Consider the following 17,608-nt stretch of genomic DNA (forward strand, 5'->3'; position numbering starts at 1 on the left):
TAGGCTATAGACTAGACTATAGACTAGACTATAGACTAGACTATAGACTACACTATAGACTAGACTATAGACTACACTATAGACTAGACTATAGACTAGACTATAGACTAGACTATAGACTAGACTATAGACTACACTATAGACTAGACTATAGACTAGACTATAGACTAGACTATAGACTACACTGTAGACTAGACTGTAGACTAGACTATAGACTAGACTATAGACTAGACTATAGACTACACTATAGACTAGACTGTAGACTAGACTTTAGACTAGACTATCGACTAGACTATAGACTAGACTATAGACTAGACTATAGACTAGACTATAGACTAGACTATAGACTAGACTATAGACTAGACTATAGACTAGACTATAGACTAGACTATAGACTAGACTATAGACTAGACTATAGACTAGACTATAGACTAGACTATAGACTAGACTATAGACTAGACTATAGACTAGACTATAGACTAGACTATAGACTAGACTATAGACTAGACTATAGACTAGACTATAGACTAGACTATAGACTAGACTATAGACTAGACTATAGACTTGACTATAGACTAGACTATAGACTAGACTATATACTTGACTATAGACTAGACTATAGACTTGACTATAGACTAGACTATAGACTAGACTATAGACTAGACTATAGACTAGTCTCTAGACTTGACTATAGACTAGACAATAAACTTGAATAATGATCTGAATGAAGAAAAAACGCTAAATTAGCATTGTAACTAAAAAGTTATTGAAACAAAACCAAAACAATACTACACAAACGACAACTTAGCAAATACATGGTTTAAACAACAACAAAAAAAAGCGCATCATGGAAAAATGTTGTACATCGAGTGGAGATACAATTTAATACTCAAATGTATGAGTAGTCATACTCATACTCGTAAATACATACAATATGAAATTGCCGGGGACTTGAATGAATTCGTTTCGTTAAAATGTTTTGTTTTTATTTTCAGCATTTTTTTGTGAGTGTGTTGCACACATTTTTTTTCGAAAAAAATACATATTTCGGCCTCTCGATTGTATTTTGTTTTCAATATAAAATTGACAACATTTTATTTCCGATACTTAGTCAGTCTTGTAACTGAAGTGTCCGCGGTGGTGCTCTGTGGTGAGTGAGTGGAGTGTTGTGTTAAAAAAAGTAATTTTTTCATATTAAAAAAAATATTAAGTAATAAAACCAAAACTTAAAAAAAAAAGTATTTGTACAAAAACACACACAGAGCACAGAAAACAAAAAGTAAAAATATTATTATAACGTAAAGAAAGCAAGAAAGTCATTATCATCATCGTGTTGGAACGTTGTAAAAGTGGACGGCGGTTTTAAGCGCATGTGTACACGATTTCAATATTCATAAGCTGTGTGAGTGTTTGTGTGCCTATCTAAATATGTTAAGAAAATAATGTAATTTTTATTTAAAAAAAATATTAAAAACCACATACAATAAATGGAAACTAATTTTAATCAGATGTGCGTGTTGGGAAAAAAATCGTATAATTATGAAATAGTGGCAAGAAATTTGAAAGAAAAAATTTTTGAAAAAAAATGTATAATTATTAATAATTTTGGTAATATGTACAATTTCCCCATATATAATATTTAAATATGTATGTAATTTTAAATAAAAAACATATTATAACGTCGTGGTTAAAACCAGTTATTTTTAAACAAAAAGAAATTTTTAAGTGAAAGATTTAATAAAACAAACAAAAGTATAACAAGTTTTTTTTTGAATTTTTTTCTTAAAATCATTTTAACGTAATATAATCAAGCCTACAACTTTGACGTATATTTTTTTTTGGGTTTTGAAATGCAAACGTTAAAATAACAACAACAAAAGCAAGAATAAAAAATTTAATATATAAATCATAAACTTGACTTTAAATGTCATTATACTTGAAAGGCAACTATAACACAGAGCAACAAAAGCATTTATCTTTAAAATCACAGAAACAAATTGATCCCACGAAAGCTTTAAAATAATATTAACAATAACTCTTAAAGAAATAATTTTGTATAACAAAATTTACAGATTATCTCTTTTTAAAATAGTTTCCCAATTATTTGCCACATTTATGATGCAAACGTTTAAGATTGCTTCCAACATTTTGCCAATAATTGAAACATTTGTTCAACAATCTTGAAACAACTTATTTTATTAGCATTTATTGAAAAATTGTATATAGAAAATCATGTCAATATTTGTTAAAATATTTTCTATAGAAAATCTTGTCAACATTTGTTGAAATATTTTCTATAGAAAATCTTGTCAACATTTGTTGAAATATTTTCTATAGAAAATCTTGTCAACATTTGTTGAAATATTTTCTATAGAAAATCTTGTCAACATTTGTTGAAATATTTTCTATAGAAAATCTTGTCAACATTTGTTGAAATATTTTCTATAGAAAATCTTGTCAACATTTGTTGAAATATTTTCTATAGAAAATCTTGTCAACATTTGTTGAAATATTTTCTATAGAAGAAGCAAACGTTTAAGATTATTCTCAACATGTTGCCAATAATTGAAACATTTGTTCAAAAATCTTGAAACAACTTTTTTATGAACATTTGTTTAAAAATTTTATAGAGAAAACAATAATTGAGACATTTCTATATAAAATATTATCAACATTTGTTGAATCGTTTTCTGTAGAAAGTCTTGTCAACATTTATTGAAATATTTTCCATAAAAAACCTTGTCAACATTTTTTGAAACATTTTCCATAAAAAAACATTGTCAACATTTTTTGTCAACATATGTTGAAACACTTTCTAAAGAAAATCTTGTCAAAATTTGTTGAAACATTTCCTACAAAGTATCTTATCAACAATTGTTGAAACAACATCAACATTCGTAGGTACATTTTCCAAAATCTTGTCAAAATTTGATGAAACATTATCTAAAGAAAATCTCATTAATATTGGAAATCTATTAAATATTGTCAACATTTGCTGAAACATTTTCTACATTAATCAGAACAATTATCCTACAGAAACATGTTGATGCATTTGTTGATACAGTTCCTATAGAAAATTTGAAAAAAATTCTATAGAATGTGTTTTGAATTCGTTTAATTGTATGTTGACAACATTTTCTTTAAAAAGAAAATGTTTTAAATATAGTTTTTGCAACATTATCTATTAAAGTTTTTCCTTCTTCTAGAAAAACCTTGTTGTCTAGTGTAATTGAAAGTTATACCAACATTTATAAAGACGAAGCAATGGAAATTTTTTTCAAAACGTTACAAAATTCCCTACTTTAAAATTTCTTTAAATAAATTTTACACAATAGAAAAATATTGTCTGTAAACCAGTGTTGTCAACACAATTTTAAAACATTCAAGTTTATCTCTGATTGCCTGTAAGCCAGCTAACAGCTGCATGGCGAAAACAAAAAACTAATTTTTTTTAACAGTCAAGAGTCCAAATGGATGAATAAGGTTGGAACGCAACCAATTCAAAAAAAAAAAAACATGTCATGTTAATGAATTTATAACACGTTTAACACAGTTTTTATTTCATTTTTTTTCTTCATCTTAAATGTTATAGTAATTTTACGATTTGTTTATGGTTGTTGAAGACATGTGTTGTTTTTTTTAAATTTTAAAGATAAGATTCGTTCTGAGTATTAAAATTTACTAAACAATTTGTTGTTTTAAAACAGATTTCATTTAATTTTTTTTATGATTTCCCATTAAATTTCCATATAAAACCATAAGGATTTGCGATTTTTATTAAAATTGTTATTGTTTGTTATTCCTTTTAAAATGTTGATTATTGTGAGTCATTTAAATAGTTTTCTTTGTAATTTTGTTAAGGGATTTTCCAATTATAAATTTATTTGGATATTTATTAAGCAATAATTATTGTTATCGCTATTATTTATATTTTGTATGCAAAAAATATTTTTTTTTATCTATTACTTGGGTTTTTATTTTATTTATAGTATTTAAAACAATATATAGTTATTAAAAAAAACATCTGTTAAATATTGTTATTATTGACATGTTTACATATAAATATATTTAATATATTTATGACTTGCGTTATTGTAGTTGTTGTGTAATAAAAAAAAAAATGTTTAAAAATTTTGATTTAATGTTACGCCATTCACGAGTTGTTAATTAAAAGCAAAGGTTAAAAGAATTAATTTAATTTTATAGTTTATAAATCTCAACAAATTTTGACAAGATTTTCTATAGAAAATAGTTCAACAAATGTTGATAAGATTTTCTATAGAAAATAGTTTCAACAAATGTTGATAAGATTTTTTATAGAAAATAGTTTCAACAAATGTTGATAAGATTTTTTATAGAAAATAGTTTCAACAAATGTTGACAAGATTTTCTATAGAAAATAGTTCAACAAATGTTGACAAGATTTTCTATGGAAAATTATTCAACAAAAGTTGAAAAGATTTTCTGTAGAAATTTCATTAATTCAAATATTGACATGATAGAAAATGTTTCAACTTAATTTTTTTTTTTCAAATGTTGATATGATTTTCTACAGAAAATGTTTCAAAAAATGTTTATAAGATTTTCTATAGAAAATGTTTCAACAAATATTTACAGGTTGTTATGTAAAAATAAACGTTTCAACAAATGTTGACAAGATCTTTTATAGAGACTTTATTAAACATCATTGACAACATATTCTTAGGAAAATGTTGCATCAAATGTTGGCAAAAAAATTTCTAATACATTTTCCACAAATGTTGACAAGATTTTCTTTAGAAAATGTTGACAAGACTTTCAATGTTTCAACAATTGTCAACAAATATTGACAATATTTCCTATAAAGACTATTTCAAAGATTATATTGAAAATGTTCAATAAAATGTAAACAAGATTTTCTATAGGAAACGTTTCAACAAATGTTTATAAGTTTGTCTATAGAAAAATTTTCAACAACTTTATAAAAGATTATTTAAAAATTTTGGTCAAAAGCTGTTCTAGAACTTTTCTTTACAAAATGTTTCAAACATTAATGGCAACATTTTCTGTAACAATGTTTCAAAGAATTTTGGCAACAATTTCTATGAACAATGTTTCAAATAATTATTGTCAAAATATTAATATTCAGGAAATGTTTCAATAATTATTGGCAACAATATTTTACAAATATTACAAATTTATTAAATATTTTTCAAAGACAAATCAAATCTCTACATCTCAAAGGTCACGGTTTATCCTTATGATTGTAAGACATCTTTGGCGTATAAATAATTCTATTTACTTTTCAAAATCAATCTAGTAAATGTTTTTAATGACGAAATCGCACAAGAAAAATTAGAAATAGAAATAAAACCTGAAAAAATATCAATTTTTAAACTGAATCAACAACATTTTTTTCATTATTACAGTATTTATTACGTAAAGTAAGCATTCTACATCATCTTGCCTTCTTCAACAAACACCTAAACAATTTTTGAATTATTAACATTCAGAAATCTTTAACGTTCAATAGCAATAACTCATATACTCGTCTACCTAGAATATGACAAAAGTTAAAAGATGGAATACACTGGCAGTGCTGATAATGGTGGCATTATTGAATGTGGCAACAGCCTTCGATATAAGCAGAATTACACCAATAGCAGATAGAAATATACGAACCGGAAATAAAATGCTATACGAAAAGGAAATCAATGAAAGTGCAACAGAACTTCAAGCAGATGCAATGAAAACATCCAGAATTATGGAGAAAAATATGTCTGAAGAAGGACATAATGTTGAAGATGTTTTGGATGTAAATGAGATACCCGTACGTTATGATGAGGCACAATTATGGCGTATCTATAATATATCAGATAATATGCGTCGTCAAATGATGCCAGTTGCTGATATATTAGAAAATAAATATGGTAAGTAATGAAAATATGCAAAACTTACAACTAAACATATAATATTTTGCTTCGTTATGAGCTAAGACTTTATAAATATGTTGAAAAGTGGCAAAAGATTAAAATTGAAATTGATTTTTTTCCTTCGTTTTGTTGATTTTAGGTGGCACTGTTTGGAAAGAAAATTCTAAATTTTTAGATGTTTCCATTGAAAAGGATAATTTAAAAGCAGCTAGAAGTTTTTTACAAGAACACAATCTTATGCCAGAGATTTTAAATGCAAATATACAAGATCTGATTGATATGGAACAAATGATGGGCGTCAATTTGACACAAAGCGAAATGGGACAAAGAACAAGTAAGTTTTTGTAGAACTTCTGTTAAAGCTTAACCTTAATCTGTAAGATAAATAAACTTCAATGTGACAAAATATTGAATTTCTAAAAGAAAACAATGGATAATTATTAAGTTTTTTAAATATTTACAAGATTTTTCTTGTAAACATTTCGTTGAAGAAAATTTGTTAACAAATGTTGTAAACATTGTTGACAAGATATTTTAAAGAAAAGTTAAAAGTTAAGAAAATGTTCCCACAAATGTTGATTAGATTTTCTAAAGAAAATGTTTCAACGAATGCTGACAACTTTTTCTACAGCAACTTCTCTATAGAATATGTTTCGATGGATTTTGACAACTTTTTCAATGGAGAATGTTTAGAAAAATGTTGAAAACTTTTTCAGTAGAGAATGTTTCAAAGTATGTTGACAACTATTCTTTAAAGGAAATGTTTCAACGAATGTTGACAAGATTTTTTTTATTATGTATCAACAAAGTTGACAACTTTTCTAGAGAAAATGTTTCACCCAATGTTGACAAAATTTTCATAAGAAAATGTTTCATCGAATGTTGATAACTCTCTATATAGAAATTTCTATAACGAATGTTTACAACTATTTCTATAGAAAATGTTACAACGAATGTTGACAAGATTTTTCTTAAGAAAAAGTTTCAACAAATGTTGACATAATTTTCTTAAGAAAATGTTTCAACAAGTGTTGACATCTTTTTATATAGAAAATTACGAATTTTGATAACTTTATCTATAGAAGATGTTTTTAATAATGTTTACAACTATTTCAGTAGAAAATGTTTCAACGAATGTTGACAAGATTTTCTTAAGAAAATGGTTCAAAGGGTGTTGACATGATTTACTTAAGATTATGTTTCAACGAATATTGACATCTTTTTTATACAAAGTTGCGAACTTTGACAACTTTTTCTACAGAAAATGTTTTTATTAATGTTTACAACTATTTATGTAGAAAATGTTTCAACAAGTGTTGACATCTTTTTCTTTAGAAAATTACGAATTTTGACAACTTTTTCTACAAAAAATGTTTAAAATAATGTTGACAACTTTTTCTATTGAAAATAATACAACAAATGTGAACAACATTTCAACGAAAGATTTTCTATAAAAAATATTTCAAAAAAAGTTGACAAATATTTCTTTAGAAACTGTTTTAACGAATGTTGACAACATTTCAACAGCGAATATTTCAGAGAATGTTAATAACTTTTTATACAGAAAATGTTTAAACGTATGTTGACAAGATTTTCTTAAAATGTATCAACAAGTGTCGACATCTTTTTCTATATAAAATATTTCAAGGAATGTTGACAAGATTTTCAAAAAAAAAAATATTTCAACAAATGTTAATCAGTTTTTCAAAGAAAATGTTTCAATGAATGTTGAAAAGATTTTAAAAGAAAATGTTATTACGAATGTTAACAAGATTTTCAAAGAAAATGTTTCAACAAATGTTAAGATTTTCGACGAAAATGTTTCAATGAATGTTGACAAGATTATCAAAGAAAATGTTTCTACAAATGTTGACAAGATTTTTGAAGAAAATGTTTCTACGAATGTTGATAAGATTTTCTTAAGAAAATATTTCAAGGAATGTTGACAAGATTTTCGAAGAAAATGTTTTAACAAATGTTGACAAGACGTTACAATGAATGTTAACAGGGCTATCTTAAGAAAATGTTGACAAAATGTTTCAACGAATGTTGACAAGATTTTCTATAGAAAATGTTTAAACAACAGATTATTTTCTAACACACTTTCAACAAAAAATATTTTAAATTTAATTACAAAATTTCATAGTTGATAAATTTGTATTTTATTTCATTTTTGTTCCACAGAAAAAGCTGCACGCAGTGGCATTCACTGGAAGGATTATCATGACTTAGATGTCATTTATAGTTTTATGCGTGAAATTCGTGGTAAATTTCCTAACATCTGTCGTCTATATACAATTGGTAAAACTGCTGAAGGCAGAGATTTGAAAGTTTTAAGGTAAGTTTAAAATGAATATAAATAAAAATTTTTATAAATTATTAACTATTAAAAAAATGATAAATAGTTTTTAGCAACACAATGTTTTTTTTAAATTAGTTAGTTATAATGCTTAATTATAACTGTCAAAGTTTTGTAACTTGTGATAAGAAATTTTAATTTAATTTGTAACATGCAAAGTGTGTTGTAAAAATGAAAAATTTTCTTTATTGCCAATGAATAACAAAACAATATTTTATAAATAATATTTTGCATGTTGATAAAAAATGTTGATAACAAAAAATTACAATTTTATTGCAATTTTAATGTTTTGCAAAAAAGGGTGAAGTGAAGAAAGTTTTTAATTGTCTCTGTGATATTAAAATAATTGCTAAGGAGGGAAAGAAGGGAGAAAATTTAAAACAATTAATTGTTGTAACTTGATGAAGCTGAAAACTACTTTCAAAATTTTCTAATTTTTGGTATATAATAGTGGTCATTCGAACCCACTAACAGTTGCAAGAATATGGTCCTTCGGATATAAGCAAATATTTACTTTAAACTAAAAACATTCACATCAAGATGTTTTTATCATGAAAATCAGATTTTTTTCAAACTTTTATATTGTTGATGGATTGTTTGACTAATGTTGAAAAGTTGTATGTTCATTAAGAACTAGTGTAGTTGTAGAATAAAAATGTTTAGAATTTGTTTGGCATTTGAACGTGTTTTAAAAAAGATAAACAAAAATACATAGTTGCACTTTTGGCATTTTAAAATTTTGTTTGAAAACTTTTTATTTTGATGTCTTAATAGAAACACTGTTGCCATTGTTTTAGACTCAACAAACCAAAGAACATTTGATTAATCTCAAAATAAGACGGATCAACTTTAAAAATATAAAATTAATCTTATAAAGGTAACAAATATGTGGGATAAAAAATCCCCGCCAAACGTATAAGATTTATTCGCCATCAAGTTTCTGAGATGAAATCTATACAAGTTTATAGCAAAGTTCACTCGTACGATATCCACACAAGGTTAAAGTTTCTGGTTTTCAAAAAGGTGGACTATTTTTTCTATTTTCTATTAGTGATTAGTTGCAGTTTGTCTGTAATCAGCTGTTTCGTGTTAACAACGCAACCTCAAAACCATTCACTTCTTGAGTGTTTCCGTTTTTCGCTATTGCGTATATAAGGTTATTACTTTCTATCATTTCATTTTTTCCCATATTGTAAAACCCATGTAGTGTCTCACTATCTCTTCGAAAGATGTAGGGCATTCATGGAGATCGAAAAGACTTTTTCAATTGTAGTTAAATCCTGTCTAAACATAGGCAATACTCTATCAAATATATACTAAATCCTGGACACAATTAGTGGATTTTATATGGATGAAATTGTGCTAAAAGGATTTTTATTTTATAGTGTTCAGAAACTCAGTATCCTAAACGTAATTTCTAAGAATCTTAAAATCAGTGTTAGTCAGGAATGTTATTTCCGGAATAACATCTAGACCACTTTCTTTGCCTTACAGTGACAAAGAAAGTGGTCCAGAGTTTCACTGTCATCTCCGGATGCTCTACATACGTCTGAATCCGCACGTCCAATTTTCATAAATGTGCTCGTAATCCTGTGTGTCCACTCAGAATACCTACTATCATACTAACTTCATTTTGTGGAGATTTTTCGTCTTGCTCTCATCAGGGTCACCCCATAGGATTTTCGTGGTTCTACCCACTGCTTTATTATTCTAAGAAGTCTTATGGGATTCTCTCACCCATATTTTTACATAAGCTTTTGTTGCGTCTAATGGTTTTACGTTTTTCAGGTTAACTGCCTCGAGCTCTTATCTCTTTAAAGCTATTACATTCGCTCTTTCGTTAACGACTACACCCGAGTGGGCTGGTACCCATATGATGTGAACCTTAGCTCTGGAAGAGTATTCATTTAAAGCTTTCTTACAATCCAATACGGTCTTAGATTTAGTTCTATCTTCTGATTTCTTAGATCTAAGATCTAAGTTTAAAAGATTCACAATTGATCTATTAGGGTGGTAAATTTTGAGTGGGTGCTATATTATTGAACAAATATGAAAAAGACTTTATAGGGTCATGCAACCACAAAGTTCGGGATTTTAATATGGATCACTAATGGATCAAATTTGTCCGAAATAACTTCTGGAACTTTTTGTCTTCCTGGATATCTTGTTTGTTTGTTTTGAAATTTCAGGGGGTCACGCCTCTAAATGGCCACACTAGCAAAAGTGGGCGTGGTACCATCTATTTATATAAACTAAATAATACAATTTCTATATTCGGCGAATTATGACAAAGTCCTAAAATTTTATACGAGTTACCTTTTTTGTCTATATGCATATATGGGAAAATTACAGAGTCTACCAATAGTAGGCGTGGCACCTTTCATATAAAGTAAATACAAATTTTCATTTATCTAAGAAACTAAAAATATTAAATTCCTTAAATTTTAGCTTTTTAATATAAATACTTAAGATAACAAGTTAATGGACTGAGAATAATAAAGTCAAAGGATAAATAAACAATAGAAAGTTTTGTTAGAGGAACTTTAAATTTTTATTAATATATAGAGCTCTAAAATCGGAAATATATATTCATGTTATTTTTATCGATTTGTTAGTCATAGCATGAATAACTTTTCTGTGAGATTTTCAACTAAATAATAAAAAGGAAGTTACCTCAAAGTATTTATTATCTTATATTAACAAATTGCAACTCTTTCCTTTAACCACAACAAAACTATAATATGGAAATGGTGATTTGTGCATTTTGTTTCTCAAATATTTTTCATTAAACAATTGTATTTTGTAATTTTTCAAATAAAATATCAGTATGACTTAAGGAGAAAGTTTGTCTGTAGTGATATTGTTAATTGTATTATTTGTATCAACACCTAATTTGTGGCATCAATTATTTAGATGGCTATAAATTAATGGAAATTGTTAGTATTTAACTTTTATTGTAATCGGTGTCTATAACAAATCCCCAATTAAGGCTAATCAACAATTATAGTACACAGATAATTGTTTGTGCTGATAAAACTAAAATAAAACAAAAATAACTTGGAAATAATCATTGTGGCAAATAATTACATATTGGTTTGGGTTAAGGTCAATAATCTGTATGAAAAATATATGCGAAATTTAACGTATGAATGAACTTGAACTTGGAAAAATAAGTTTATATTGTTTTAGTTGTAATTATATAAAATGATGTTTTATTAAAGAAAGTTTCATAAAATTTATTTGATTATTAAAATTATAGTTTAAAACTATTGCACTGCTCTCAGGCGTGTTTTCGTTATTTTTTTTTTCGAACATAATTTGCGTAATATTGTTAAAAAGAAAGTAAATATTATATCCCAAAAAAAACTTGTTTAAATATTTAAACATTTGTTAGCAAATATTTTATTCATAAATATTATGAAACCCACAGATGCTTGCATATTAAAGAAGAAATAATATTAATAATGGTGTGTCAGTCAAATCAAAGCCACAAATTGTATAATTTTGGTATTATAAAATTAAATGCTTGTATTTGTATAGAAATTTGTCAATTTTTAAAATAAACAAAAAATTTTGCAAAAAATCGCATTAGATACGTAATGATTTTTAAAGTGAAATGAATAATAATAAAACAATCAAAAGAATAATGACCTTTATGGATTGTTAGTTTAAATCGAAAGAGATTGAAATACAACATTCTCAATAAATGACTAATAATGGACTTCGTATCTCTCCACATAAAGTTCTAAGAATCGAGTTTTTGCAAGTTGTGAAGAGTCGATTTTTATCCAAAAATAAAAAGCAGATAATTTAAAGTTTAGTTTTAGTTCTAGTTCATTTCTAGTTCAATTCTAGTTCAGTTCTAGTTCAGTTCTAGTTCAGTTCTAGTTCAGTTCTAGTTCAGTTCTAGTTCAGTTCTAGTTCAGTTCTAGTTCAGTTCTAGTTCAGTTCTAGTTCAGTTCTAGTTCAGTTCTAGTTCAGTTCTAGTTCAGTTCTAGTTCAGTTCTAGTTCAGTTCTAGTTCAGTTCTAGTTCAGTTCTAGTTCAGTTCAAGTTCAGTTCTATTTCAGTTTGAGTTATAGTTATGTATATCAAGGAACTTAAAATTCTTCCAAATAGCAGATAAATTTAAAAGGGCAGCGGAACTCATTTCACGACTCCATGAACATTATTCAATATACACTGATTTAAACAACGCAAATCTAATGTCAAACTTTTTACTTTTGTCTCACATTTTCAGAATCTCCGAAAATCCCCGTGATTATAAGAAAATCTGGATTGATGGTGGTATTCATGCACGTGAATGGATTAGTCCGGCCACGGTCACTTTTATACTCTACCAATTGATGTCAAAATGGGCTGAACAACCCGATTATATACGTGAAAAAACCTGGTACATTATGCCCGTTATGAACCCTGATGGTTATGTTTACAGTCGCAATGTTAATCGTTTATGGCGTAAGAATCGTTCTCCTTCTAAACGTTCCACCTGTTTGGGTGTTGATCTAAATCGTAATTTCGATATCGGTTGGAATGGTTATGGTTCTTCGAACAATCCCTGTAGTGATACTTATCGTGGAACTTCACCTGGTTCTGAATTGGAAACCGATGCTGTGGTGAAATTTTTAAGTAAAAGAAAATATAATTTAGAAGCCTATCTAACCTATCACAGTTATGGTCAAATGATGGTTTATCCCTGGGCTTATAAAGCCGTCAAGGTGAAAGATGCTCCAGCATTGCAGCGTGTAGCTAATACTGCTGTTCAGCGTATAGAAAAGAAAACCGGTTCTGTTTATCGTGCCTCCGTTACCCATGAAGTATTGGGTATTGCTGGTGGTGGTTCTGATGATTGGACTCGTGCTGCATTGGGTACAAAATATGTTTATACGATCGAATTAAGAGATCGTGGTAATTTTGGTTTTGTTTTACCACCAAATCAAATTTTGGAAACTGCTTTAGAAGGTTATACCATTGTCGACACCGTTGCCCAGGCTATTGTTTAGTGAGGTTAAGTAACTCGTATACGTAGTTTATAGGAAAAAATTAATGCCAGTGTACTTTTTTTTCTTCTAAGTTAATATTCTTATTTTTTGCGTTTAAGTAAAAACTGTATTAGTATACAATATTATTTGTAGATTTTATAAGAAAAAAAAGAATAATTATTTAAATTATTTTAAATTATTTATGTATGTAATTTTAAGACAAATAAAAATGTAATAATGTAATTTTATTATGTAATTGAATTTTTTCTTTTACTTTGATCGGGACTATTTAATGAAAACCTTGGAAAACATAGAACCCTTGTTTAAGGTATTTATGTGATACAAGAATAGTTGTAATACCTATCACTGCATACTTAACAAGGTTCCAATCTTACTTAACAAGAGCAATCTCACGATTGTCAAATTTTGTGTATATGGAGTTTGACAAAGGTGCGGTTTAAGCCTGTATAAAAAACTGTAAACAATGATCATCTTGTATCCAATACACCCTGATGTACTGATATAAAAGTATCTTCGCACTTTTATAAGGTCTTAAATACATTAAAAATCTGAGATTTTATGGTCACATATTCTAAGCCTAGAAACTGATGCAGAACCCCCAATATATTAATGTATAGTTTTAGATATCACAACAACAGACTTATTTTTTTTTTTGGGTTTTAATTAAGATGGCGGTGCATCAAGCACTCATATTGCCAGGTTATCACACGTTTGTCCAGAGAAAACCCCACCAACCGACCTATACCTTCATATAGGAAGTTGGAGCATCCGGACTTGATTTCATCAAAAGTATTAATGGTCTCCACCAGAAAAAACCTCTAGAGTTTTAATGGTCTCCACCAGTATATATTTGAGTTTAAATGGAGTGAGTATTTTATGGTCTCCACCAGTTAAAAACGTTTGAGTATTCTATGGTCTCCACCAATAAAACGTAACCTCACTTGAGGTAATACGAAAGCAAGAGGTTAATGTAGACAACATATAACTTGAACAGTTATATGAAGTAATACATTACACCAGTGCGAGCGAGACGCAAAACTGTCGAAAGCCAGGCAACAAACACAAGCCTGAACGCGTTTAAGAAATAATCGCGATGACGCGAGAGTTGTTCCCCAACTCAGACCTAAATTACGACTGACAACAGACTTATAGGAAATGTTTCAGGGTGCACTGTTGACTGTATTTTCGTTTCAAAACTCATAATAACGGTAACGATCAGATGTTTTTATACCCTATACCACTTTAGTGGAGAGAATAATTGGGTTTGTGCTGATGTTTGTAACGCACAATAATATTGGTTGTACACCCACCTTAAAGTATACCAATCGGCTCAGAATCATTTTCTGAGTCAATTTAGCTATGTCCGGCCGTCTGTCTGTCCGTCTGTCCGCCCGTCCGTCTATATAAACCATGTAATCACACTACAGGTCGCAATTTTGGAGATAATTCAATGAGATTTGGCACATGATATATTATGATACCGCAGACGAAGTCTATTGAAAATGGTTTACATCGGTCCATTATTTCACCTAGACCCCATACAACTGAAACTCCCAATAGGGTTTGTAAACTTCGAAACTACGGTTCGAAATTTTGAAGATAATTCAATGAAATTTGGCACATGATCTTTTGTGGTACCGTATACGAAGCCTATTGAAAATAGTTATCATCGGTTCATTATTTTACGTAGGACCCATACAACTGAACTCCCGAATAGGACAAACTACAAGTCGCTATTTTGAAGATAATAAAATTTGGCACACGATCTCCTATGGTACCAGAGAAGAAGTCTATTGAAAATGGTTAATATCGGTCCATTATCTCATCTAGCCTCCATACAACTAAACCCCTCGAATAGGGCTTGCCAGCCTTGTAATCAAAATACAGGTCGCTATTTAAACCTTGTAATCAAACTACAGGTCGCTATTTTGAAGATATTTCAATGAAATTTGGCACACGATTTTCTATCGTATCGGAGACGAAGCCTGTTGAAAATGGTAAACATCGCCAGAAAGCTACAAAACTATGTTCTATACTAGTCTTGAAGACCTGCATGAACATTATAATTATAGCGTCTCATTTTACCCTAACCCCTATATAAAAGCCCCCATCAAAATTTTACTTAAATTTACAGTTATATTAAACAATAAATGGCTTAAGTATATCTGAGGCAAGGTACAATTCAACTTTAATGCTGTATTATGAAAACTAAATCACACTTTATTCGTATACAAGTGTAGGGTATTATATGGTCGGCCTCACCCGACTATAACTTCTTAGTTGTTTTAATAATAAAAAATAATTAAAAATAATTCCAAATGCAAATTAACTATAATGATATAACAACATAATCTGAGAAATTAATTCTCATAATTAATTTCATGTCTATTATATTGTAGAAATTAAAAGAAAAACATTTCCAAAGCACAAAGCATTGTTTGTTTATAATGCATTAAAATGCATAAGTTACAAAAATAAGAAACTATTTACACAAGGGATTAAAGGAAACAACAAACAAACAACCAAAAAAAACTTTGTCAATTGCTGTTTGTCACTCACTCAGTTTATTTTTATGACCCTATAAAAAAAGTATTTTCCCCACTGTATAATTTATAAGCATCCCAAAAGTATGCTTTAGAATTAGAGCCAAAACAAACTTTTAAAATAAACAATTACCATTAACAAGCAGCCAAAAAGTAGGCTTTAGTTAATGAATGATTTTGGTAAGAATGTTGTAGGCCTCCAACGGGACCGATGTTTTCAATGCCTGTTTTGTGAATCAAACCCAAGTATCTTAGTCTAATAGACTAATCTTTAAACCTCCAGAGGCACACCAAAACATAAAGAGTTAAAGAAATAGTTTTAATTAAACTTACCGTATCAGTGCCATCATCAGTATCATCACCATCCATTTGTTTAGTGGTAATATCCTTGCCGGTGGTGTTATTACTGGACGACGAAGATTTCGCCGAGGCCGTAGTATTGGCTTGCAACTCCAGAGGCACACTTTCTTCCGACAAAACCGATTCCGAGGGTAAATTATCAACAAAAGCATTAAAAGTATTATTATTACTGCCAGTTGATAAGGTATTTGTAGGGGTGGGAGTTTCGGGGGTGTATACTGTCTTAGAGATCTCTTTTTGGTTTAAGGGAGCTACATAGCCATTCATTAATTTGTTTATCATATTAGGAGGCTTAACATTCTCAATACTCTTGGTATATTTCGAATTCATTTGTATGGTTGACTGCGTTTGGGTCTTTAAGGCCTGTGCCGGTTTAGAGTTTTTCTTTTTGGAATTTTGTGCAAAATTATCCATAAAATGATGATGCTGCAGCAGCATTTCCGCCTCACGCAACAATTCATCAACACTACGTGTATCAGAGTTGTCCGCCAAACGAGAAACTTCTTGAAAAATACTTTCAGCATCAATATCACTGTCGTGGCCATTGCTTAACTCGCCTGGGCCTCCACATTTCTGTTCTTGTTTAAGAAATTCCATAATACTGCTGCTGGAGGTGAAATCATCAAAGTCAATAGTGGCCGTCGGCGAGGCCGGCTGTGGAAACTTTTCGCTGTTGGTTTGTTTGGGTGTGGTAAAATTTTGCAGATTTTGTTTTTCTTTGGAAAGTTTTATTTGTGTTGATGAAGCCATCATTATTTTGGGTTTTGTAGTTGTAGAATTTTTCTGCTTTTGTTGTTGTTGTTGTTTTAGTTGTGCCTTTTGTGGCAATAAAACTTTAGACATTATTTACACAAAAATTTTCCCGTTATTCGACGCCTTAATTCATTAATAACAAGCAAAAGCTTTTAAAATTAAACATTTAACATTAAAATTGTATTTCTTAAATGTACACAAAAATTTTAATTGTTTTAATTTATACACACGATTTTTATCACTTGAAAACACAACAAATCACAAAATTTTCCTGTAATTTTTTTTCCAAAAAAAAACTTTTCTTCTGACGTTTTATTTAATTTACTTAGGAAATATTTCCCTTTTTATCACTATGAAGTAAATTGCTCTTTATTTTTAATGCATAATTGCTTTTTTAAACAAATAAATTTAATTAATAGTTAAATTAACTTTTTTCTCTTATAAACAGGACGGCTCTTTTTATATTTTTAATTATTGAGAGAAGAGCATTTACTAGCCTTGTTTCTATTTTGGCCGACACGAATGATAGCAAAATGACGAATACTGTATCGTCAGGATATTACGAATGTACAATATTTTTTTAGTTACACAAATAGACAAGAAAAACAGATACAATTTCCTATCAGATCCTGGGGTTACGTTTTCAGTTATTGTGTTTTTTGTTTTGTTCTAACATTTG

At 28.7% G+C, this 17,608-nt stretch overlaps 2 protein-coding genes across 3 annotated transcripts in view; one reads left to right on the forward strand and one right to left on the reverse strand.

Annotated features, from left to right (window-relative positions):
- LOC111684316 (E3 ubiquitin-protein ligase lubel) overlaps window positions 1-17,587 on the reverse strand; it is an 80,593-nt gene extending 63,006 nt beyond the window's left edge. Inside the window, exon 1 of the mRNA XM_046946123.1 lies at window positions 16,150-17,587. Within this exon, the coding sequence (XP_046802079.1) occupies window positions 16,150-17,019 (870 nt within the window). The 5' untranslated portion in view covers window positions 17,020-17,587. The remainder of the gene's footprint in view (window positions 1-16,149) is intronic.
- Window positions 1,102-13,454, forward strand: LOC111683035 (carboxypeptidase B). 2 transcript variants are annotated; one of them, XM_046946126.1, is made up of 6 exons: window positions 1,102-1,402; window positions 5,409-5,423; window positions 5,513-5,909; window positions 6,052-6,246; window positions 8,097-8,250; window positions 12,511-13,454. In XM_046946126.1, the coding sequence occupies exons 3-6, from the start codon at window positions 5,543-5,545 to the stop codon at window positions 13,271-13,273; spliced, it is 1,479 nt and encodes a 492-aa protein (XP_046802082.1). In that variant the 5' UTR covers window positions 1,102-1,402; window positions 5,409-5,423; window positions 5,513-5,542; the 3' UTR covers window positions 13,274-13,454. The 2 variants fall into 2 exon arrangements, with proteins under 2 accessions (XP_046802082.1, XP_046802081.1); XM_046946125.1 differs by having other exon boundaries at window positions 5,409-5,909.
- Window positions 17,588-17,608: the final 21 nt, after the last annotated feature.

This window comes from Lucilia cuprina, chromosome 3 (assembly GCF_022045245.1).
Source record: "Lucilia cuprina isolate Lc7/37 chromosome 3, ASM2204524v1, whole genome shotgun sequence".
Lineage (NCBI taxonomy): Eukaryota > Metazoa > Arthropoda > Insecta > Diptera > Calliphoridae > Lucilia > Lucilia cuprina.